Raw genomic sequence first — 25852 nt, forward strand, 5'->3', positions numbered from 1 at the left:
ATTAGTTTATGTCAGAAAAAAAAATAATATGTATTTTTTTTATCAATTCTACGGTTCGTCGGTTATCTCAGGAAAATTGACGCTCGCCTCAAATCTCATGGGACCAACAAATTTCAGATAGCCTCTAGGGGGATAAATCCTCAATCCGGGTGACGACCGCCTTAGTAACAATCAGAAACCATGGTTATAGCTGACATATTTCAAATCAAAATGTTCTCAGTGATTATTTGCTTCCGCGAAACCAACTTAGCTGAGGTCCTTAAAATTGGACCCAAATGTCTAAAGAAAAACAAAAAGCTAGTCGTTTTCTCTGCTAGTCAATATAGTTTTGTTTGCTTTCTTTCATGATATTTACATATAGGTCCAGTGTGTGATTTTCAAGGATAAAATGCGGCTCTGTCGTTATTTCTGCGAGTGTTTGAATATTTTCAAATGATTATCCGCCCCACCCGACAACATCAGGTCGGGTATCGACCAATCGGTGCACAGCACTCGGTCCTCGTGACCGGTCATATCGTACATCGGAGCCTTCGGGCTGAAAATAGAAAATATTGGACGATTTAAGTTCCTTCCTGCCCGAAACGGTCGAAGACACGCAATTGGTTAGATCGCAATATCTAAGCGATGAATCAACGATGAATGTGAAATCCAACGATCGTTGAAAAACTAAAAATTTTAATCTAAAATACTGGATATATTTAGGGTGGTTTCTAACGCCCTTCTTCGGTCTAAAAGAATTTCTCAGACTGCAGAAGCCAGTAGAAACCACCCGAAATATTTCTTATATTTTGAAACAAACTTTTTAGCCTGTCATGGGATTTTACATTAGTAGGAGCCATATCACTAGTCAATCCCTAAAACATGACTACCTTCATTAATCCCCCTATGATATCACATTATCTACTACATGTAGTTAGTCATCAGGTGCCGGTTGCATAGTCATAGCTTACACTTAAGATCAGTCTAAGACCAACTAAGTTCTATAGCCAATCTAACAACTTAAGACCAGTCTTAAGATTTAAGACCACTTTTTGACTTAAGTCACGACTGTGCAACTGGCCCCTGATCTATAGACTCTTCTAGAAAGTAGATACCGGTATGCAGGGTGCGATCTAAGCACTTATCCGATTGCCCGGGACAAGTATATTATTATAGGGGCAAGTAGGTTATCATTATCACTTGTCCCCCGGGCTAGTGTAATTTCATGACACAGAGCTTTTTTTCCCACTCGATACAACGGTGAATTGTGGCCACAAATTGGAATGCCTGTGAAGGGCAAGTAGCTTTTGGAGGGGGCAAGCGAAATTTCAGATATGCTTGCCCCTCCGGCAAGTGGATTTGGTTCCTTAGATCGGACCCTGGGTATGGCAGTCTTTACAGATCCCCCTACAACGTCATGAGAAATTAATTGCAATAACGCTGATCTTACCTTCTGACGTCCCAAAGTTTTAACACTGAATCGTAACTGCCGGAGATGAATAGGTTTGGATTGTGTTGAGACCAGGAGACCGAGGTCACCCAGCCGGTGTGAGACGTGAATGTACTAGTCACAATACTGTCACCTGAAAAATTACATCATTTATTTATCTAGCTAGCTATGGGTGCATCAGTTACGGAATCGGGGGAAATAGGTGGGGATCTCGAAGTGGATCTAAATTCACTGATCTTCCCTGCAGGGTATTCGAAATCGACCATTGATTCTTAGGAACCAGTGGAGTTGCTCAAAGAAACCAGCGGATAAATACCATAGTAACGATGAACTTTTAAGTGTCAATTATGTCAACTATCCACTGGTTAATTCTAACCAACAACTGAGCAACTGCAGCCCTGCACTCGGAATTCTTTTGACTTAAACCATCACTATTTGCTGATAACAGGGTGCGATCTAAGCACTTGTCCGATTGCCCGGGACAAGTATATTCTCATCAGGGCAAGTAGGTAATCATTATCACTTGTCCCCCGGGCTAGTGTAATTTTATGTCACAAAACTTTTTTCCCTCTCGATACAACGGATGATAGTTACACCAATCGGACTGCCTGTGTAGTAGGGCAAGCAGCTTTTGGAGGGGGCAAGCGAAATTTCAGATGTGCTTGCATTCTAATAGGGGAGAGGAGAGAGAAGAGAAACGTAGTTATATTGTTTTGTGGATGCCACAGACTGATGGAGGAGAGAGAAATGTTGATACCTTCGTTTCGTGGATCCCACAATCTGATGTGACGATCGGCAGACGCTGAAAGCACCATTTTATTCGCAGTCGAGTACGAAATATCTAAAAACACTTTTACACCATTCTACAAAATACAAAATACTATTCCGTAAAAACCGAACCGCGTAACCAACACCACCTGGCGGCCCGGGAGTGTAACAGTCCTAGAGTAATTAGCTAGAATTAGTTAACTTTGTCTAATATCTGTGTTACTTTACGATTAAAAAGATTTCATTTGGGGGGCAATTGTCCTGATACCGTAACCAGCACCACCTGGCGGCCCGGGAGTGTAACTTACCAACGTAGATTTCTCGCAGCCCTCGTGCAGATCCCATATTTTCATCGTGTGATCCCACGAAGCCGTCAGGATATCCTTATCGTCCAACCATCGAGCGGACGATATCGATTCTTTATGACCGGAGAACGTCATCACGGGAACCTGCGTCGATACTTTGTGATCCGATTTACGTTTTTTATCCGTATGTTCGTCTCCGTCTGCTTCCTGATTGGTCGAATCGCTGCTATCTAAAAATCAACACCAAAATTCAAGAGTTAAACCCTTTCAGTGCGTCTACACCGCAGTGTGGTGTATGAATCAGTGATGGATTTTGCTAGTACGCCGCACTGCGGTGTATTGATGTAATTAGTAATTATCTCTAATCTAAAGATTAGAACCGTGACATGAATGGTTCGTCTGCCAATCAACTTTACCTGTATTCCAGATCTTTAATAACGCGTCCCAGGAACCACTGCAAAACTAACACAAAACATCGTAATCATTAATAATCATTCAACTGAATCTTGTAACAACAAACTTCAAGGCATCAGAATCTGTTCGTTTTAACCAATATTTATATACACATTGGAATCTTGTCACAACAAACTCCAAGAGACCTGGGGCCAGTTGCTCAAAAGTTGGTTAAAGGTAACCGGCCGTTAAATACCATGGTAAGGCTAAACAAAAATGATACCTTGTTTCTCCGCAGCGGCCGGGTCATTTTTGTAAAATATGATAAAATTTATAAACAGTTCATTTCTATAGCGGCCGGGTCAGTTATGGTAAAATTGATCACGATTTTAAAAAAAAGTAATGTATAGGGTAGATAGGCGGCCGGCCGGGTCAACATTTAAGCTCAGTAGAGCGGAGAAACAAGGTATCAATTTTTTTTAGCCTAACAATGAAATTTCATTTGTCACCATATCAACTATCGACTGGTTAACTCCAGCCAACTTTTGAGCAACCGGCCCCAGAAATCTATTCGTTTTCACCGATAGTTCAATACAGTTGAACGTCGTTACAACGAAATTCAGGGCACCAGAAAATACGTTCGTTATATATATATATATATATATAATTTATTTTTCATCATTATGTCATGCAAGATACAATATAGGAGTTAAACATAGTTTTTAAAGACATAAGATGAGGGACACAGTGCGAGTCTAGGGCTGTACTTATAATTACTAAGGCACTGTGCCCACGTGCATTATGTGCAAGGTGCAATACAAATAGATATATATGTCACTTTATAATATATGAATATCGTTAACATTATAATATCCATCCATATTCATAATAATTAGAAGGATTATGACCGATAGTTCAATATACATGTATCTAGGGCCAATTACACAGTCATGTCTTACATGTAGGTTTAAGACCACTTTCGTTTAGAGGGCCAATCTAACAACTTAAGACCAGTTTTAAGACTACATTCGATCTTTCGCTTAAGTCATGACTGGACTACTTGGTCCAGTATCGTCCTATTTAAGCCGAACAAGGTTAATTTGAAATGTAGTAAGTAATTTCGTACCCGTGTTTTTTGTGGGCTGACCGCGACGCACTCGATACTTCCAGCGTGACCTTTACATTGCGTCAAACATTTCACCGAATTCGTCTTCGGATTCCAATGCCATCTCAACAAAACCTGGTCATGTGACCCGGTGACGAATGTCGCCGATTCCTCATCTAAAACGAGTAACAACAATATAATTTCGGCGGAGTATCTCCAGATAGTTCGATAAGCGTTAAAACGCAACTATCAAAATCTCCTTTATGATTATGATTTTATTTACATGAATCAATCGATTTCGACTCATCTCTTCCAAGTCCTTTTCAAGAAATGAATAATATATATAGTTAGTTTCTATCTATTCATTTCTTGAAAGGGGTAATTCATTTATTACGTACGGATTGAGGGGGGAGGGTTCAGAGCAATTGCGTACTGTAATGCTTAATGTATATGAAAAAATGGCCGATTTTGCGTACAGAGGGGGAGGGGGGGTTGAAAAATACAAATTTTATGCGTACGTAATAAATGAACGATCCCAAAAGGACTCGGAGAGATGAGTCGAAATCGATGGAATCATGAAACATGTAAATAAAATCATCATGAAGATTTTGATAGTTGCCTTTTTACTTTCGAATCAAAACAAATCAACATCAGAAATTCGACGCGACGAACTCCAGACGTCGATTCCCGATTCGTCGGTTACCTTGTTCGACCCACGCGAGACATTTTACCGGCGCCGTGTGTCCGGGTATCGTCACCAAATTATCGCCGTTCGTGTTCCAAATTTTAACCGTATTGTCGTAGCAACCGCTAAGAATGCTGTAAAAACATCGATTGAAAAATTTAACTTCCAAGATTTTCAAGTTCGAAAATTCAGGGGCTGCGGAAGTAGGTTAGAGTGGATAGTTGACAAAGTAACAATTAAAAGTTCATTGTTACTATGGTATTTATCCGCCGGTTATCTTGAACAAACTTCAGAGCAACCGCAGCCACTGATATCTCCCCAAAAACTGTCATTTTCGTACTTACAAAGAATTCGACCCTTCTACGCAGCTGACCCAATCATCGTGTTGTAAAGAATCCTCAGGAGAGGGCGCCGCTTCGCGTTCTAAAAACTCCACATCTAACACGGCTTCCTAAAATCGACAGAATGAAATCGGACACATTTAAAAAAAAATTTCTCAACAATTCGCACCCGACGTACGGAGCTAGAACTGCAGATAACAGACGGATCCCATCAGTTTATAGCAGTTTCTTAGAATCGATGGAATAATCAAGAAATAAAAGTTTGCTCGCGAAGAATTTTCTAAGACATCTCGTCCGACAATAAGAGAGAAGAACAACGTTATTCTTTTATTATAAAAGGTTTTTATTTTTTAGGAAATTTCTTGAAAATATATACATTTTAAAAGTACATGTTTTTAGACACAACTGTTCGGTGGATTATGTAATTCAGTTTCTCAATCCTCTCGGATTTCATTATGATTGAGAAAGTTTTTTTTTCATCGAATCTCAAAAACTCCATGAGAATTTGTCTGATTTTACGAATCGTATCATTTTTCAATTTTAGAGCAACAATTAACAGTTAACCAGCGAGAGAGAAAGGGTGAGGGATGAGAGAGGTGATGAGAGGAGGGGGAGAAAGGAATGGGGCGAAGGGAGGAGAGAAGAATGGTGAGAGGGGAGGGAGGGGAGAAGAGCGGTGAGAAGGGATGAGAGAAGCGTGGTGAGAGGGGAGGGAGGAGAAAAGCGTGGTGAGAGGGGAGGGAGGAGAGAAGAGCGGTGAGAAGGGATGAAAGGGGAGAAGGGAGGAAAGGGGAGAAGGAAGGAAAGAAACAGTGAGAACAGATTGATTTATGAAGAGAAAGTCTCGTGAAATCTCGTCAAATCTTTCAGTTGTTTCTGATGTTGTGGAAGTAATTTCAGACAGTTTTTAAACTCCGATGAATCGTTTTCAAATAATATCGCGGCAACTCTTGATTTCTGCAGTAAAACCTCCTCGTTTTCCGTTTTCAAACATTTCGAGTTAAAGTGAAAAGCCGGCCACCAGTCCGCACGCGATTTCCACAACGTTTTCACGTGCTCGATTTCCGCCCGCTTTTTGTTGGTCGCCACGGTAACGAGATCGTCCGCTAGTAGTTTCCACGGTCGCGACTCGATCCGGCGACCCGCCACGTAATCGAGCGCGTTGAACAGAACGGCGACCGCCGGACGAGCGTTGCCCGGCGACTCGCGACGATACTCGTCGTGTAAATCGATCGCCAGTCGATGAGACGGAACGAGTCGAACGAGATCCTCGACCGGTTTTAACCGGTGAGTCGACGAGTCGCACATCTCCGGGTGTCGTTTATAGAACTCGTACAACAATACGTGAGCGTTCGGATTGTCGCTATTCGAATCGGCATTTTTAATTAATGTCTTCTGCGCCACCGAAAACTCTTCGAGATGTTCCAAAACTTCGACGTACACCGCGATGAAAATATCCCAAACACGACCGGCGACGCCATCTGTAATCGGCGCGAGAGCGTCCGCGGCGTCCATAGCGAGGATATCGACGGCTTCTTCCCCTCCGTCTGCCAACTGTACGTTATATTCGTTATACTCGCGTCTGGCGCGTCGGTATTTAACGTACGCGATCAAACCGCGATAGAACGAGATAATGTCGAATATCAGATCGCTGTCCGTCTGCTGCAGCGGGCTACGCATCCAACTAACCCGCGGCGACCGTAGAATATCGTCGGCCTCGTTTAAATCGACGGGACTCGAACGCCGCAACGCCAACAGCGCTAGCGCTTCGTCGAGCAGCACTTCCTGCTCGGAAATTCCGGCCCTCACACCGAGTAACGGCCGGAGACGTTTCTCGAAGCGCGATCGCAAACCGACGCCGAACTCGCCGTATTGTAACAATATCTCGCTGCCGAGTCGCCATAGAAACGCGAGCGACGTACTCGGTTCGTACACGCAGCGCGAGAATACGTGCAACGCGTCGACCCAACGGTGATCGAGAACCTGTTCGCGCAGCAGGTTCAACAACAACACCAACAATCGAAAACGACTGTTGGTACGCGCGAGGGTCTGACGCAACCAGTTATGACTGAAATCGATTTTATCGAGAGTTTTCTCGTTCCATTCGTCGACCCAATTCGCGTGCTCCGTAACGAACTTACGAAATTCTCGTTCCTCCTCCGCGAGGTCGCCGTCCGCCGACGTCGACACGCGATCGCGTTCGATTATAAAGCACAGTAGCTTGATGACATTATCGCACAGTTCGTTCGTGTCTTCTTTTACGTTCGATACGGCGGCCATTTTGTCTCGGAATTCTAGCGCGATTGTTCGTCTCTGCAAGATACAATTAGTTCCCGGTTAGCGGTTGTCGTCTGACGCTCTGTTTTTATCTTAATCTCTTTCCCAAATTAATTACGGCGACGAAGAAGGTTCTACTGGTAATTTTAGACAATTTCAGACAGTGGAAAGAACCGGCGATTCTAATGCGCTAAATGTTCGAACTCGGGGCCAAAAAACGGACAAAATCTCTACCGAAGACGACATCCCGGCATCAAACCAAGCTCTGACAGGGCAAATACGGCTGATTTCGCTTGCGATTTAAAACTTTACGAAAACCTGAAACGGAAGATGAATTCTGAACGTTGCTTACCGTAGATTTACCGCTATTTTCGATGTATTCTTGTAGACTCGATCGCAGAAATTCGCCGTCGATCAAAAAGTCGAACGAAACTTTACGCCCTTCGCCGGAACCTGAATCGCAAAATTTCAGTCAAGTAAAAATAAGCGGCTTCGATCGTCGAGATGAAAATAAGCGACTCACGAAAATAAACGAACCTTGTTTGATGAGTCCATTAATCAGGTCACTTAATTCATTGATCGTTACGTTTGAAGGTACAGAAAACGGATCATCAGGAACTGAATACCTGAAACAGAGTTTAATCGTTCAGAAGTACGTTGACCCGGCCAGGGGGTGAAGGGTATGTTTATTAGCCGGTTTCCAGGATGTAGGACGGGTCACGTATGTAATTTCGTTATCACTCGGAAGTAATTAATCTTCATTGAATTGAATTGGTTTGATTTTTCGATCAATTCTTCTTCTTTAGAATAATGTGGAGGACCCATAATTGGGTATTGTCCCACAGCGTTTGACAGCGATGCTCGGACTGGATATCAGTTAGGTTAAAATTCAAATATGTACAGTTAAAACGGTGTAGGTAGAAAGAGTATTTAAGACTTTCAGCGAGAATCGATTAGAGGAAACCTCCCGGATTCGGATGCTCCGGTCGGTCGGGATTATTTTCAGTTTATTGCCGATTATTCTAGAATACTTACTGTTCTTGTTTCGTAAAGAATTTAACTTGCACATGTGCAATATTCGACTGGTCAGTGGACGCCGCCATCTTCTCTCATCGCTTGCCACAGCTGGGGATTTTCATTTTTGCTACAATATATATTTATTTGATTGAATTGATTCACTTGCCGGAGGTGGAATTTTCAATTCAATTAAGTTATGTTTTCAAATATTAGTAATCTGTTTTCTGGCAAAAATTTTTCACCTGTTATCAGCATTTCATATCAGAGAAACTGAAATCAGAGACGGGAAGTCTAGTTTAAAGTTGAATTTCGTTTGAATATAGTTTTAGTTGAATTTGCTCGCTTGCCATAGTTGGAATTTGAAGCGGTTCGAATCATCGCCTTCGAATTAGAGACGATTTAAAGGGATTAACCGGATACAAAAACGTGCAGATGTTTTCATTTAAAAGGAAATCGTCGGTCAGACAGCCTGACTTAGTAAGAAGAGAAAGTTCGTGTCCAGGAATTAATTTCGAAGAACATTTCACGGAGGTAGGCTACCAAAAACCATTCAATACAAATCAATTAAACTTTGTTCCTTCTTTAATGGCTCGTTTTTTACAGGATGCCAATTTTTTATTTGTCGTTTAAATCATAGACGTCGTACGTTTTTTTGTCATGTGAAATAGAGACAGGTCAGGGCTTCTGGGGAAGAAAAGCGAGCTGCTGATTATCCTATTTGGCTATAGTATAAGCCTCTCTGACTCTCACGTCAAAAAAAGTGCTCTTTTTTAGTTTTAGTCTTTTTCCCTAAAATCTTTTAAATTCCTTTATGGTAACAATCTGATTATCCCACTAGGTTACCAATTGATCTATTCTCATGTAGGTTAGAAATAAATTCTGGATATTAAACACTAAATTTAGACCAACGCCGGCACAGTGTCTGTGCCATCAATAAAGATGGATGATAAGGGCCTTATTTCGACATCAGGTTATCAAGTTCCTTAATGATAAAATCAGGAAATGTTTGGACAATGGTCTAGGAAAATCAGGGAGAAATTAGAGAATTTGGATTTCCTGATCTGTAAGAACAAGATCTGTAAGGTTTTTTTGGTTCAACTTCACAGACTTAAACCGGTAGATAATGTTTATCCATTGTATTGTGTATTTCACACTCATATATAGGCCGTTCTACAATCAGGGCAGGCAGATATATGAACAACCCATTTTTTGCAGACAGATGAAATAGATCGAAAAAAAAAACGGTCTATCGAAGAAATGATGCTGCACTATATCTGTCAATGATTATTAATCAATGTCTGTATCTCTACGCTAGCTCGTAGTGACATCTACAGGCAGAAATCTAAACCAATTCCAAGTCTCTGTATTACGTAATAACCGATATTTAATAGGGTGATGCTACAAGGGTGGTCCGTCCGACCATCTGGCTTGTTATAGGTTTCTTGGAATTCTTGAATAGCGACCAACACTGAATCTGCTGAGATTTCATCCGAAAAATAAAAAGGCTTTTTTTATTGAAATTTATATAGAAAATTTATCAGCTATTTGAAAATCTGAGATACGGCCTTAAATTATGTGACTAGGACGTCAATGTTGTTCAGTTCGCCTCAGGCTTTAGTTCAACAAAAGAAAAAAATCTCGGCTGGGTCGCCACCAATTTCACGAAAATGTTTAATCCAAAAAAACTATTCGTGGTTTCATTGCGACGATTCATATCTGATTGTTCTCAAGCTTAAACTCGCTCAGAAATAACTGGAGCCTCGCGTCGCTTGATATGAGCATCAATGCTCATGTTCGCATTTAACGAGCATCAAGGTTTCATCAGGTTGATAGGAATTTATAGAAACATATTCCGTATAAATTCATCGATATTTTTGCGCTTGAAAATAAGAAATATAATCGGGTTCAATTTGATTATAGAAATTCAGTTTATTGCTTGATTAACTGGATAGAGGATCCATACATCAGTACATCTCTACAACAGCAGCAGCAGCAGCAGCAGCATCCTCCATCATCATCATCGTCATCCACGCGCTCTCCCACCATACAGCAGCAGCAGCAGCAGTGTACACACACAGTGTATAGAGTCGTGTTGTAAAGAGCTGTCGGAATATTGTGTTTGGATCTATTCCGCGTCTGCTACTAAAATACCGGTCTATTCTTCTGTTACCGCCGCGATTAAACCCGGTTTATTATAATCGTCGTCGTCGTCATTGTCGCTAAGTCTGGATTAACTGGAAATACGAACGCAAATGCTTTCCAATGTCGGGTATAAAATGTGCTCGATGATGTTATGCATGAAGAGTACGCCCGAGGAACCTACATACTCGGAACGTGAAACCTATCTGAAGGTCGGTTTGGCGAAGGTAAATACTCGGTCTCTTCCTCATTCCTCGGTGTTTGTCGTTTTGGTTTTTTGTATATTTTCTTTATTCGGTAATCGCGGGGAAACCCCCGCCGCGATCGTCGTTTTGTGTCGGCTTTCGATGTTGTTATTGTCACTGTTAGTATAGAACCCATAGAAAATGCCTGTGTACCATGGAAGATATCGTGAAGTAAGTATATCCTTGGAGTAATCACTCCAAGGTGAAACAGAGATTGGTGTAAGTAGAACTATGTTGATGCTATGAGGTCAGTTTCACGGTGTGGTCTGTGACACAGAGACTGGTAGAACTATAGGCTCTACAGGAGGACTAGGTTCGGCAGGAGGACTAGGTTCGGCAGGAGGACTGTAGGTTCGGCAGGAGGACTAGGTTCTACAGGAGGACTGTAGGTACTACAGGAGGACTGTAGGTTCTACAGGAGGACTGTAGGTTCGGCAGGAGGACTAGGTTCTACAGGAGGACTAGGTTCTACAGGAGGACTGTAGGTACTACAGGAGGACTGTAGGTTCTACAGGAGGACTGTAGGTTCTACAGGAGGACTGTAGGTTCGGCAGGAGGACTAGGTTCTACAGGAGGACTGTAGGTACTACAGGAGGACTGTAGGTTCCACAGAAGGACTGTAGGCTCCACAGGAGGACTGTAGGCTCCACAGGAGGACTGTAGGCTCCACGGGAGGACTGTAGGTTTTACAGGAGGACAGTAGGTTCTACAGGAGGACTGTAGGTTGTATAGGATTAGGAGGACTGTAGGTTGTATAGGATTAGGAGGACTGTAGGTTGTATAGGATTAGGAGGACTGTAGGTTGTATAGGATTAGGAGGACTGTAGGTTGTATAGGATTAGGAGGACTGTAGGTTGTATAGGATTAGGAGGACTGTAGGTTGTATAGGATTAGGAGGACTGTAGGTTGTATAGGATTAGGAGGACTGTAGGTTGTATAGGATTAGGAGGACTGTAGGTTGTATAGGATTAGGAGGACTGTAGGTTGTAAGAGAATTCGAAATCCATGCACGAGTACACCACCAGTAGCCTACCAATCAAGGCCTATGTATCTACTGTATCTGGTATTACCTACTTGATCTGCCGATGACAGATCGTCACTTCATCAGATGCTTCCATTCTTCATGTGACCCTAATTTGTGACTAATCGCTGAACGCCGAATCGAGGATATACATATATTTATGATATGTCTATTTTTTAGCGTTGCCGCTAATTTCGAACTTCCAGTTTTTGACTAACAACAGGCAGAGGTCATTCAGCTACCAGGACCTTGTCTTTCTGTACAGATGAAACATTCGGGAATCAGAATTAACTGTAATGTCAAAATAGGGAATTGGATGCTGACTGTTGAACCGTTTCCGGGACCCCATCGAAGACTGTCGGCTTTAGCAGGCACAGAGACCGGGGGGGGGGGGGGAGGTCAGACCTTCACTCAGACGTTCTACGATAAAACTCGAGAAGAAACCGGATCCTACGTCTGGTAGTATTTCCGAGAATTTTATGGTCTGTTTGAGTTGTTTGTTAGAGACAGGAGAAAGAGAGAGAGAGAGGAGAGAGAGAGAGAGGGGAGAGATTGCTGTCGGCTATAGACGTATATAATACACATACTGAGTTCAGAAGATTCATTTGAATACAGGGGGATGATTGGTTACACCCATTATAAATTTACAGAACTAAAAACTGTTTGATTTATCTATGGTTGTTTTGACTTCAGTGAGACCTGAGGCGGGTATCATCACCTCACCTCGACGCGTTCACTTATATCTCAACTTTCAACTTCATCATCAACGCTTAATCGTTTTTCAAAACTTAAAACCTCGTCAGACTTAGTTCCGGTTCACCTAACGCCTGGCCCTCAGGTAATTGACCCTCTGAGGTTGTGGATCCACTCAGAGTGAATCCCCTCAGGTAATTGACCCTCTGAGTGTGTAAGCACTACTCCACTCAGGTTACAATGAGAGCGAGCATGGGTTATTACGTAATATTATTGATGAATTGATTTGCACTGTTGAGGTTGACCAGGGTTATGACCTTCGAGTGTGGAGCATATTGGATTAGATGTTTTATACCCATCAGGGAAAACTATATACCTCAATATCAAAATCAACGGTTTGTTTCTATTTTTGCGAGGAGTTCGTTCTTTTCGAGATGATTCGATTAAATGGATTGTGTTGAACTGGATGATGTCCATGTTTGTAGATACTTTTTTCTAAACGTACGACAAAGAGGTCGATATTAAACTAGATGTCGGTATAGTTGAGACGATATGAATAGATGGTGTCATACAGCAGTATATACACACACAGTATCACACGACACACGCCGTCCGGCTGGCTGTTAACGGTCATCCAGCATCAGTTGTCACTGACAACCGTCTATTAAGCGGTTCAAGAATTGAGCTCTGGGAGATTCAGTCGACCGATTCGACGCTGATTCGTTTATCTACGTTTCGAAATGCCCGCGAGGGAAAGTTTGAACGAACGTCGCGCGCGCGGCTTTCTCAGACATTAACAGAAAACTGGACTTTAAGCCGTGATAATTTATCCGGATTTTAGTGGGAAGGATTTCTCTATAGCGGCGCGTGTAATGATTCTGCAGTCGCGGTTCTCAGTTCAACCGCTCTCTAAAACTTCTAAAGCTTTTGAGTTCGTGGTTGTCCTCGGTGCGCTGATGATAGCCAGGAGAGGGTTAATACGAGCGATTGAAGATAGGCTCCCCGCGGCAGGGCGTCGAACCTGATGGCATCGCTACGTTCAGCCACGGTACGAAACCCCGCCGCACTAGACCGGGTGCGCAGGTTTACCGTTCGATAACTTGCGGCTCCAATCAGATTGCTCGTTGTATAATCGCCCGGTCAAATTTAACGGATAAACTATAAATGGGAAAAACCCGGGCTAGAATAAAACAGGATTTCTGATTGGTTAATAGTGACATCATCTAAGCTGCGCGCTCGCGATTAGTGTGACAGGTACGATGGCGAGTCTCGACACCATCAGGTTCTCGAATCTCTGTCACGGTAGGAGGATGATATAGGGTTAATATGAGTGATATATAAAACCGCTCTATAGAAATCAATACACGTAGAATTGAGTCTAGTGTTGGCGATGAGTCGAGCGACGCGCGTGTTCGCGCTGTCCACTTATCACATACACTGTGTGTGTGTAATTAATGTGTAAAACAGCTCACACACCGTGTGATGGATCTATCCTCATCTGTTTTCATTCTTTCCGACCTCGAACGTCTTTCGGAACTGCGGTTCAAATTTAGGTCGAGCGACCGGATATCGAAATCGGGTCAGACGTAGAAGCCGCGGACACCCGTCAACAATGCAATAACTGACCACCGGTCAACAATATAACTGACAGACAGCCGGTCGACGAATCGACAATGAAATAACTGACCACCGGTCAACAATATAACTGACCGAGATTCCCGGACTATTTTTAACAGTAAACCTAATCAGATTATCTTTGTGAGATTCGGTTTGGAATAAAAGTCGCTGGAAGAGGCCCGGGGGCATGGGAGGGGCAGACATTGCACTAACACGGGTCAGGTCATTTTTTGGTCTCGTGAATCTGATTAAGATCTGGAATAAAAAGATTTTTGCTGGGTCATGTTTTGGACGCGCGCGCGTGAGATATAAACGTCTCTGTTTTTTGCGGAATGCGGCCCTCTGCGAATTTCACCTGTTCCGTAGTAGTTTTCTTACAGCGCGGCGTCTGTCGTCATTGTCTATAATTATACTATGGCGTCTAGTTTTTGAGATGTAACACGTTTCAAAAGCAGTTTTTGTTAGTGTAAAATCACCGGGTTTTAGTTTCTCACTCAACTGCGCGTTATAACGTTTACTGTTTTTGTCGTCGTTATGTCACGTATTGATTTCGTTCGTCGTTTCTGCCGGCATTAATCACGTTCTGAATCAGTCTGCTGCTGCAGTTCAATGTCAAGGTCGTGTACGTACCGAGCGAGCGAGCGAGAGTACGCGTCGTTCCCTTATAAGGAGATTTTCATTTTTCGCAAGAAAAAAAAAACGAATATTTCGTCGACGACGTTTCTGATCGCGAGACGTCGACGGGTGATGTGTAAGACGACGGGTATTGTTGCCGAGGAGGAAGTTGTTGCTACGGCGATCGTTATAGCGATGTTTATCGTAATCGATGAGATTGATTTATCGTAGCGATCGGTTTTGGTAAACCATTGTTGCGAACCGGTATAAATTAGTGGTTTTACGATCGTGTTATGATGTATGGTGACCGACGAACGGACCACCAGACCGACCGGTCGCGAGCTGTGATTCATGTTCTACCACTCACACTCACTTAATCAATGATTTATGTCGGTTTCCTCTGTCGCAAACTTCCTTCGCTTGGCTCATAAAGTACTCCCTCTCCCTCCCTCTCCCTCCCTCCCTCTCCCTCCCTCTCCCTCCCTCCCTCCCTCTCCCTCCCTCTCCCTCCCTCCCTCTCCCTCCCTCTCCCTCCCTCTCCTCCCTCTCTCCTCCCTCTCTCCTCCCTCTCCCTCCCTTTCTCTCCTCTCCCTTTCTCTTCTCTCGCTCCCTCTCTACTCCCTTTCCTCTCTTTCTCACCCCTCTCCCCCTCCTTTCACTCTCCTCTCTCCCTCTCCCTCTCTCCTCTCACTCTCCCCTCTCCTCTCCCTCGCCCCTCTCCATTCGCTCTCCCTCTCTCCTCCCTCTCCCCTCTCTCCTTTCACTCTCCCCTCTCCTCTCTCTCCCCTCTCTCCTTTCGCTCTCCCCTTTCCTTTCTCTCTCCCCGCTCCCCTCTCTCCTTTCGCTCTCTCCCTCTCCTTTCATTCCTCTCTCTCTCTTTCCCTGTACATGTAAATATAAGCCTGCATCCTTTCACATAGAATAAATCGGCAAATTGTTCAATTATTCATTTCATTCATTCATTTGTTCATTCATTCATTCATTCATGAAGCCATTGAGTAAAAATGCTATTTTTTACCCGTAACATTTTTTACCAAGCCGGTATTTTATAACCCAGTGCAACTATATATTGTACATAAATATCTGGCGATTTGAATAAACATTTTAACCCTTTGTCCATGATGTGTTTAGCAGCTTGATTTCGATACCCAAGAGGGGGAGGGGGGGTCAGTTGCCCTAAAATTTGTTCCAGTGGACAAATACCTAAATAACAATTCATGTATAATCTTCATTGTCACTATGTCAACTATCCGCTGGCTCCGAGGTTTGAACAATTGACTGGGGCTCATTTTAACCCTTTATCCATGATGTGTTTAGCAGCTTGATTTCGATACCCGAGAGGTGGAGGGGGGTCAGTTACCCTAAAGTTTGTTCGAGTGGACAAATACTTCAATAACAATGCATTCATTGTCACTTCATCAACTATGGTTAAAGGTTCGAGCGATTGACCGGGCCCAGATCTGACATCCACTCGGGCGGGGCCCAGATCTGACATCCACTCGAGCGGGGCCCAGATCTGACATCCACTCGAGCGGGGCCCAGATCTGACATCCACTCGAGCGGGGCCCAGATCTGACATCCACTCGAGCGGGGCCCAGATCTGACATCCACTCGAGCGGGGCCCAGATCTGACATCCACTCGAGCGGGGCCCAGATCTGACATCCACTCGGGCGGGGCCCAGATCTGACATCCACTCGAGCGGGGCCCAGATCTGACATCCACTCGAGGAAATGTTAGTGAAACAATGCAATTAACAATTAGATATATAAATGTAGTTAATTACTAGTGATGATGTAGGGCGACTGTACTGAGACCTACGACTCGCGACCGACAGACGATATGTGCTGGAATGTTCCCGTGATATCTGAGGAGAGAGAGACTGATTCATAAATATTCATTAGATTCTTCTTTGCCTGCTGTTGTTATAAACCATTAATACATAATTGTATGAGGTCTATATGCATAGTGACAGACACACTGACAGACGGACCGGGCAGACACACTGACAGACGGACCGGGCGATCTGACTATTGTTTTATATCCTGCTCAACCTGCATGCGTACAATGTGACAGAGGCGACGGCCCTGTATTTTATTGGATTAAGAAACCTGAGGAATTACGGATAAAACTGATTGTTTGAACTAAGGCAAGTGCTGATGATGCTAATTCTGTTAATCTTGTATGAAATAAGGGACCGGACCGGACCTCGAGGACCGGGATTTTATTTTAGGTGACAAAAACTGATGATGTTGATTAATTAATTTTCTTTGCTTTTGTTGTTGTTGAAAACTTGGCGAGCGTATTGATTGAAAGTCATCAAATAATCTAATAAGTTGTTAATTTTGACCTTCCTCACATGTTCGCGGTTTCAACAAAGCCCATCGCGTATAGTTTGTAGACGTATAAGCCGCGATCACACGGAGAAGATTTGGCCAGGGCCAAATTGGCATGGATCAGGCTCGAGCCTTATTTGGCCCGTCCCTAATAAGAGAGGGCGTTTACACGTAAACCATTCACTCGATGCTCAACAATGTTCAAAACAAAGTGCATCATTTCGGGAACCAGTTGCAATTCAAACGCTATCATTTGACCTCTGTTAAAATTTAAATTCGACGTTGCTTTTGGCCCGGGCCAAACAGGCTCACCCATTTGGCACCCGTGTGAACAGTTGTTCCGGGCCTAAAACGCTCGTACGATCGCGGCTATAGACCTAATTGAGTTTTGACAGTGATCTTGATTTTCTTTGTTACCCCTGATATTGGTAGTCTATGAGTCTCCTCAGCCGACAGTGCGTGTATTCTAATATACGCACACACATGATACATCACTTTGTTCTCAAGAAAGAAAAATTGATGAAGTAACTTCGTTAGACGCTGAAGTATCTCTTCATAAGCAAACGAGAGGTCGATTTAATTAAAAATCATCCTCGCGACTATTTCCATGTTTCCGCGCGTGAAGTGTTTGAAGTGCGTAGAGATACGTGCTATACGTGTATTCTATTCGAAAAATTTTCAATTTTTTTTAGAATATGTGTAATAAATAGAATAGTAGTTGAATTACTCGGAAGAAAATGATAACGAAATAGCTGAATAGCCAAAAGAGGAGGGTCTTTGAATGAGGAGGGTCTCTTAATGAGGAGGGCCTACGATATATTTTTGATAGCAGAAATGAATATTTTAAGCATATTTCTGACAAGAAAAACGGATACAAATCCATTTATTGACGATATATAATTGGTAGATTCCAGTTTGGACCGTTTAACCGGTCGGTGGGTTCATCGATGATATCTACCAACTTCAATGAAATATATGCTTCAATTGATAATATCGTTCTAATCGAGATATGATTAACGAAATGTTCGTATTCATGGATTCGAAATTCCGATGGAAAAACTGCGTAGAACGAACCAGGGTTCGCTGTATATACACAGAGTATTCATTGATTAATAGAGGCCTACTATAGAACAATATAGAGTGTGAGAGTGAGAGAGAGTTATGCGTAAATTACAAATGTAAATGAGTTTGAATTATTCCGTATGCGCACACGTGTTTGTGTTGAATAGTTCATAGTAGGTTTAAACTGTGGATAGAGTGGAATGTATGATGTGGATACGTGTGTGATTATTTCGTGAATGAAGTTCAGGTAAGAAACGTGACAGACGTGGAGTCCGTCTGCTTGTGAGAGTCCGTCTGCTAAACGCGGGAGAGCGAGGTCGCCGAAGGTCAACCCCTCGTCGGGATACTGTAAATATCTGAGAATACGTCCACTTTTTATTTTTCACGTTCTTTTCAACACCTCCCGGAGAAAATATGACCGCTTCCGTTAAATCCTCCTATGACATCATCGCCGATTCTTAGACCCCTTCACAAAGTATGGACACCTCGTTAGATTCCCCCTATGACATCATTGGGCGATTTAAAAATCAGAGACTGGACTTTTTGTTGCGATAGGATACAAATTCATGGTAGTTTATGATGTCATAGGGGGATTTATGAAGGCTTCCATATTTGCTGGTGTATATTGGGTAACTGGTTTAACCTGTAATCAATGCTTTGATAATAATGTGTGCAATAGATACTGTTTTAACAGATAACATCTTCATTCATTTCCATAATTATAACGATTTTCATTTTATTGTGTATCTTAAGAATTTTTTTAATGAAGTCTGTAACGGCTGAACTGACCCCGTTTCATAGGACAGTAATTTTCGGGCTCAGCTATCTTTCACTAACTAGCGATGGAAATATAGAAGAATATTTCTGATATCGAAAGAAACATTTTTTTGGAAAAGTTTCACCAAAAAATAAGCCCATCGGATGTCCTTAGGTCAACCACAACCAGCTCCTCAGTAGCCCCTAACTCTAGCTCCACTGTGACTGTGACCCGTAACCCTAGGCATGGCCATGGCAGGATTTGAACCTGGGTCTCTAACTTGCCAGCCCTCTGTCCTAACCACTAGACCACTGAGTTCTTGACGACTGACTGAGTTTGTAAGTTTGTCTGGTCAGTGTAGTGGTGACCAGTCAGGTGTGGTGACCGCTGACCAGTCAGGTGTTGTGACTGGTGGTCAGTCAGGTGTGGTGACTGGTGACCAGTCAGGTGTGGTGACCTGTGACTGGTTATCATTATCACAAAGCCTTGTGCATTTGAATTTTCAGGGAAAATTCTTAAAGTACATTTTTAGGGCAATTATCTTTTAAGCTGTAGAATGTTTAAAAAAAAGATAGCAATGCTTTTTTCAGCTTTTATAAATTTAACTAGATTTTCCCCGATCAAGAGATTTCAATCAAACTCTAATCAATCGCCACACATTCTCAACGTACACTGTTTGAGCTTCAATCGCTATCCACTTCCTGTTACAGATGGCTTCCTGTTATACGCAGCTACTGCGCGTGCACTGTCAAACTGTTATTCATCAAAACAGCGAATCCTGTTCATTCATCAATGTATCTATTATACCCTGGTACGAAAATATTCGCTTTGTTTTTCCAGCGCTCGTATCGTATCTAAACATATACAGCAAACATTGATATATCTTACTGCCGCTTCTCATAAACTACGATATATCAGTTTAGAGATATTCATCTTAATTTCCAATAAACTCCTAACCCTCGATTAATTATAATTAATAATAATTACTGATTATTTATTTAACTATAATTTACTATAATTAATTACGCACAAGGATCTAGTTTATCGGTCGGGGTTTTTTCGTCGAGACGCGAATTTTTTTTCTAAAGTCGGATGAAAATTTCTATATTTACAGTATCCCGTCGCCCTGAACGGCTAATCGACACGGTGTCCGAGAGCGCCACCTACAGTATCCCGTCGCCCTGATCGACTAATCGAACACAGCGCCACCTATAAATAAACGCACGCGTGCTAAACAATGTATCAAACGTTGCGACGACGGTCGTCGCTCGGAGGAAAGTTTGAATATTCCGGACGACGGAATAATAAAGAAGAATGGGACGACGATGATAAATATAAAGCAACGTGCGGACTCGAAATGTTAAAGGTATGTTTGAAAATTGTTTAAAACCCGGAGATAGTGCTGCCCCCTATACCTGGAGCTAGTGCTGCCCCCTTAACCTGGAGCTAGTGCTGCCCCCTTTACCTGGAGCTAGTGCTGCCCCCTTTTCCTGGAGCTAGTGCTGCCCCCTATACCTGGAGCTAGTACTGCCCCCTCTACCTAGAGCTAGTGCTGCCCCCTTTCCCCCTGGAGCTAGTGCTGCCCCCTTTACCTGGAGCTAGTGCTGCCCACTGCCTATGGAACTAGTGCCCCCCAAAGCTAGTACTGCCCCCTCCCCCTGAAGCTAGTACTACCCCCTCCCCCTGAAGCTAGCGCTGCCCCCTCCCCTGGACACCTTCCTCCCGCATGGCTCAGTTTCATATGCATTCCATGTTTACTGCTTGGCAGCCATTTTGTGTAAGTTACAACGCCACCTACTGGTGACGTACTTGTCTACGCTGATGAAGCCCTGCTTGTCGGCCATTTCGGTTATATCGCTATCTACTAGTGTAACTGACTGTTCACGATCCCGCTTACTCCGGGTACAACGCCCCCTATTGGTCATAAAACCATTTACCGCTGATTTACGCACCGCGAATGAGCGCCACCTACTGACGGCGGCGTTAAAACGAGATCACTACTCGAACTACTGACCCCGTTATAACTAATAATCACTAATTGCGTGTTGTTTGTATCCGCCTGCGGCAAGTGAGTGTGTGTATGTGTGCTGATAGTTTTGATGAGATGATTAACTTATTTTTCGCGAATACAAAATACAGTTTGTACTACAGTAACTATACGTGCATGTATACAGGCGCAGTAATTACTGAGAGAGAGAGAGAAGTGTTTATCAGAGAGAGAGGGAGAGAGAGAGAGAGTTCATTCTCTGCCGGTGACGTGAAATACAATTTAAAACTTTAACACGAGTTGTTTGTTATCGCGAGATACGATTCATCTTTTCTAATTCCGGCGAGTTTTGTTTATGAAGGGATATTTTTCAACTTGTCGCGTCCCTCGCTCGGTGAAGGAGGCGCGTACGGTACCCTCGGAAGCTGATCGAGTTGAAGGCTGTTAGATCGATTCAGACGTGCCCCTTACTCATAACTGGCTGCTGATCAATAGCCGGGCGAAATCTGTAATAATATTGATCTAGTCTATCGGTGGATTATCTCAGCTGAATGTGGATTATCTCCGGATTATCTGTCTGTGTTTTAGTCTATAGCGCGTTCGATAAACCGAGTGTTTGTTTAGATGATGTTTAGTCTGACCGGTAGTGACCCCTAGTGGCGAGTATTACATTAACCCGTCAGGTATTCGGTCGGTACTCATCGAGCGAGTCCAGCCTACAGGCTCCCACCACCCCCTGATAGGTAACCAGTAGACTCTCATTACCTGAGAGTGATACTTTGTGTTGACCTATTGAGCGGGTATTTGATAGCTCAGCATCAGTAGTGTATATATATATATATATACTGACGGTACCGGCCTATACCGCGGTAATCTTATGTATACAGTTATATAGGAGATAGCGCATACCGCGGTTATAACTGAGTTATAACAGCTTGTACCTCTCTATCTATCGTTCATTACATTTCATCGATTTAAATTCATTGAAAACTTCGATTCGACGATCGACGTATTTCAGTGACGAGTTCTGGAATAAAGCTGCCGTGTTCTGTGAGTGATCGAGTGAATCAGGTGTTGTGAGGTTCACGAGGATAAAACAGCTGTGAGAAGTGAAAGACGACTAGCTGGAATTCTTTCTATGTCTTCAACTGAGGAATTAACAGTAGATGTTTTCCAAATTCACTCGATGCGACTGTTGAAACTGTAGGTAGAGTTCGCCGACGTGTTGGGTACGAGGACCGACCGATGCGCCTCTGTACCGCCCTCTGGTGATATATCTCAGGAGAATTCGACGATAAGCCAAACTGTGAAAAAATCATCATCATCAAAACAAACATGTGAATTTTTTGCGTAGTTTGTAAGCTATGTCGGAGAGTTATAGCTGGATGCTGTGTAGAGGTTTATACATCAGGCCACAGAAGTAAACAACAGTGCAATACACCAACAGGAATAAAACACAGTGATATGTTATCAGAGGATTGTTTGAAAGAGAGTTTGTCGCTGTAAGATTTTATGATTTGATGATATCTCGTGTGATTATTGTGAGATTGAGATTTGAGATAACAGTGAAATTTGATATTAATGAGATGTGAGATTAACAGTGATATCGAGATTTGATATAATGTTTACCGGTATGCGGTAATAATGGGTGAAGGCTGTTTTCAACCGATGTCTACAATGTGGACCTTACGTTCAACAAAATTCTATCGGAAACATGCTGTAAGTATCTTCAATATTACTGGGTTCAGGCTAGGGGTGGGGTGGGGGTATTACTGGGGGTTCAGGCTTGAGGGGAGCTATAGTAACTGCAATATTACTGGGTTCAGGCTGAGGGGTGGGGTGGGGGTATTACTGGGGGTTCAGTCTTGAGGGGAGCTATAGTAACTGCAATATTACTGGGTTCAGGCTGAGGGGGGTATTACTGGCTACAGGCTGAGGAGGCAGGAATTACTGGGTTCAGGGGTCAGTTACATTGATCAAGGCTTAGATTTAAGACCATCGTAGTTTTATTGTCAATTTGATGACTTAAGGTCAGTCTTAAGTCATGACGGTTCAGCTGGGCACCAGCCTGTAGGGTTCAGAGTCAACCAGTAGTGAATGAGAACCCTCAGCTGACTGAGCAGTCATCAAGGACACCCTGGACCCCTCACTGACTGACACCCTGGAGGACTGAAGGTCTCCCAGGTGACTGACATCCTTGAGGACCCTCAGTTGACTGAACAGTCGAGGTCACCCTGAAGCACCCTCAGCTGGAGGACTCCTAGCTTACGGTCACCCTGGAGGACCCTCAGTTGACTGAACAGTTGAGGTCACCCTGGAGCACCCTCAGCTGGAGGACTCCTAGCTTACGGTCACCCTGGAGGACTGGAGGACTCCAGTTTATCGAACGTGGATGCCTCGTGTAGTAAACATTAATTAATAGGACAATTTTTTATCCGCAATAGAAAAACATGTTTTTGAACACGTGTTTTAAAGCAGGAATTAATCACCACTTCAGACGAGTTTCATTCTAATTATTGGTATTTTATTTTTCGATTGAAAACGTTTCGGTGCGTCTGCCAATTATCAGTAGTATAATCCGGTACGACCCCCCACCCCTCACAGAGACGTAGCTGCTTATAAGGAACCGGTTTGTTTTGTGAATTGCCAAGTAGTAGATCTCAGTAGATCTCAGTGGATCAACAGGATCTCAGTTCAGTTTTTTCAAGTAGGAAAAAGTGTACGAACCAACGAGGGCTTTAACTAGAAGTGAAGCTAAGATCGGCCTCTACTTCAAGCGGTTCAAACTGGGCTGGATTTATTCCGGAAAGAGGATCCTCTAAATGTTTTAGTGATTTAATGATTTATAGCGCGGAAACTATTAAGTTTTCTGTCTAATAGAGGAATAAACTCTCAAGAGTTTGTGAGACGTTGTTTGAGAAAGTTTGTTGAATTTTGATCTTCGAAGTGTTTCATCTTGTGGCAAGAAAATGCTTTTGTTGTGACTGCGATAAATTTGGAAATTTTTCCCTCCCGAAGACAAATAAAACTGCTGTTCACGCCGGTAACAAATTTGGGAAATCTTAAATCGTTTAATTTTTCGGTTGGATTATATTTCCGTTGAGACATGTCCGACGAAGAAGACGCGGAATCCGTCTGCTCGTCTCGACGCCGGACGTCCAGTTCGAGCGATGGAACCGGACGCCGCGTCTCCATCTGCAGCGTCAAACGACCGAAATCGTCGGCGATCGAGGTCGAAGTTCCCAAGGTCGTGTGGAAGACCGTCCAACACTGGAATCAGTGGACGCAATCACGTATCGAGTTCAAAGGCGAATATAAAGAACTATGCGTAAGTAGATCGTCGCCGCTCGAGGATCAGGTGAGCGAGTGTGTGTTAGGTTTTAAAGGGTTAATTCTCAGTCGGCATAGCGATATATAACAGTACTGGTCGCGATTGTTGTTGCTGATGATAGATTTTATTGATTTTCAGTATTGATTCGTCTAATTCAATGTATATTCTCTTATATCAATCAAGTGTTGTATTGATGAGGTCGATTGCGAGGTCAATCGTGAGGTCGTATTGTCGTTGATGAGGTCAACTCAGCGGACGGTACTTGATGAGGGTTGTCGGCGTGAGGTCATCTTGTCTGACTTCATATCTCACGGTGTACGGTTTGACTGTTTCATAGCTCCATCAGTGTCTGGGACGCTGAAATTAGTGCCTGATGGCTTATTCACAGTACAAACCCCTGTCCTAGTAGACACATCCTCCCTCACAGGGAATTGAACCTGATGACATCACGAGACTCTGTCACAGTACAAACCCCTGTCCTAGTAGACACATCCTACCTCACAGGGATTTGAACCTGATGACATCGCGAGACTCTGTCACAGTACAAACCCCTGTCCTAGTAGACACATCCTCCCTCACAGGGAATTGAACCTGGTGACATCATGAGACTCTACCCGCCTGGCCTATCATTCCCTATAAATAAAAATACCAGCCTTTAAACAGCAATCAACGATGGTTATTAAAATTATAGAGGTTATAAAAATAAGTGGATTATTCGTCAGTTTGTTTGTACTCCTGCCTGGGACGAATTCAAATTCATATCTGAAGCCAATAACTGAATTCCTATATGCCAAATGACTAACACCTGTTCAAAATTAATTCCCAATAGTCATTTATTTTCGTCAGCTATTTATTTACGTTACGACCAAAATTTCCTATCTCGAATTTAAAAATCGGATGGAATTTGGAAAATTTCGACTAGAATTTCAAATTTTCGTACGGAATTTATTTTCGAAGGGCTTTTCGACGATCTTTTCGAGCGGATGTTTTTTCGTGAGTTTGTTATTTTCGCTATAGTTGTAACATATAAGGTATAAATGTAGTGATGTTCTAGTGTATCATTGCTACAGTACTCCTCGTATGGAGAACATGTCAATACAAAGTTGGATAAGGATTATAGATTTTGAGGAGGTTTGAATATCTCGAGTGTTGGATTATCCCGAGATTATCGTGAGATTATTGGATGGATTAATTCAACACGCACTATAACGGTTCCGAACCACTTACGTCATTGCGTTCTGTTGACAACTTACACTTAGTGAATTGAATTACACTTAGTGAATTGACTTAGAAATACAAATTGGGACGAAAGATAGGGACGACTTCAGTAACGTGACGTCTTATCTGATGACAACTTTTAAACGAGGTCGACTGTAGATAGATTTCATTTTTTCATGCGAATGACTTTGTTCAATATCTCTGAATAGATAACGAGGGTTTGAGGGTTTATTCACCCAGCAGATACAATATTGCGTAAATGACAATTTTGACTTCTATAAACTGAATTGAAAAAATGCGAATCGGGACTCAAAAATACTGGTGACTTTAGTAATTTGACGACTTATCTGTGAGTTTGAATGTATTGTAACCTTTTCATATTGGACTATTTGGTGTTGGTTAAGTAGTTGAGAACTGCTGGTCTCCGTTCGTCATCAGTTAGTTTTCAGACAATTTCGAGGACTACTTTTTTTTTCGGTACGGTTAAAATGGCGCAGGAATACATCAAACGTA

The 25852-nt window shown here is 42.9% G+C and overlaps 2 protein-coding genes across 14 annotated transcripts in view; one reads left to right on the forward strand and one right to left on the reverse strand.

Moving 5' to 3' along the window:
* Window positions 1-316: 316 nt before the first annotated feature.
* LOC141912083 (ribosome biogenesis protein WDR12 homolog) lies at window positions 317-8425 on the reverse strand. 2 transcript variants are annotated; one of them, XM_074803292.1, is made up of 11 exons: window positions 8339-8425; window positions 7841-7929; window positions 7656-7756; window positions 5030-5136; window positions 4704-4819; window positions 4022-4176; window positions 2919-2964; window positions 2506-2732; window positions 2187-2292; window positions 1430-1562; window positions 317-535 (listed from the first exon to the last, which is right to left on the reverse strand). In XM_074803292.1, the coding sequence occupies exons 1-11, from the start codon at window positions 8404-8406 to the stop codon at window positions 403-405; spliced, it is 1281 nt and encodes a 426-aa protein (XP_074659393.1). In that variant the 5' UTR covers window positions 8407-8425; the 3' UTR covers window positions 317-402. The 2 variants fall into 2 exon arrangements, with proteins under 2 accessions (XP_074659393.1, XP_074659392.1); XM_074803291.1 differs by lacking the exons at window positions 317-535; window positions 1430-1562; window positions 2187-2292; ... (3 more) ...; window positions 4704-4819; window positions 5030-5136 and adding an exon at window positions 5598-7339.
* Window positions 8426-10244: 1819 nt separating this feature from the next.
* The window catches only part of LOC141912082 (nostrin-like), a 38641-nt gene continuing 23033 nt past the window's right edge, over window positions 10245-25852 (forward strand). For 9 of the 12 annotated variants that reach the window (XM_074803280.1, XM_074803278.1, XM_074803283.1 and 6 more), the window contains exons 1-2: window positions 10245-10686; window positions 19918-20169. In XM_074803280.1, coding sequence (XP_074659381.1) covers window positions 20041-20169 — 129 coding nt within the window. In that variant the 5' untranslated portion in view covers window positions 10245-10686; window positions 19918-20040. Of the gene's footprint in view, window positions 10687-10764; window positions 10876-19917; window positions 20170-22145; window positions 22510-25852 lie in introns of those variants that run through there. The other 3 variants (XM_074803279.1, XM_074803287.1, XM_074803286.1) reach the window with 3 other exon arrangements.

The sequence above is a fragment of the Tubulanus polymorphus genome, chromosome 10, assembly GCF_964204645.1.
Source record: "Tubulanus polymorphus chromosome 10, tnTubPoly1.2, whole genome shotgun sequence".
Lineage (NCBI taxonomy): Eukaryota > Metazoa > Nemertea > Palaeonemertea > Tubulaniformes > Tubulanidae > Tubulanus > Tubulanus polymorphus.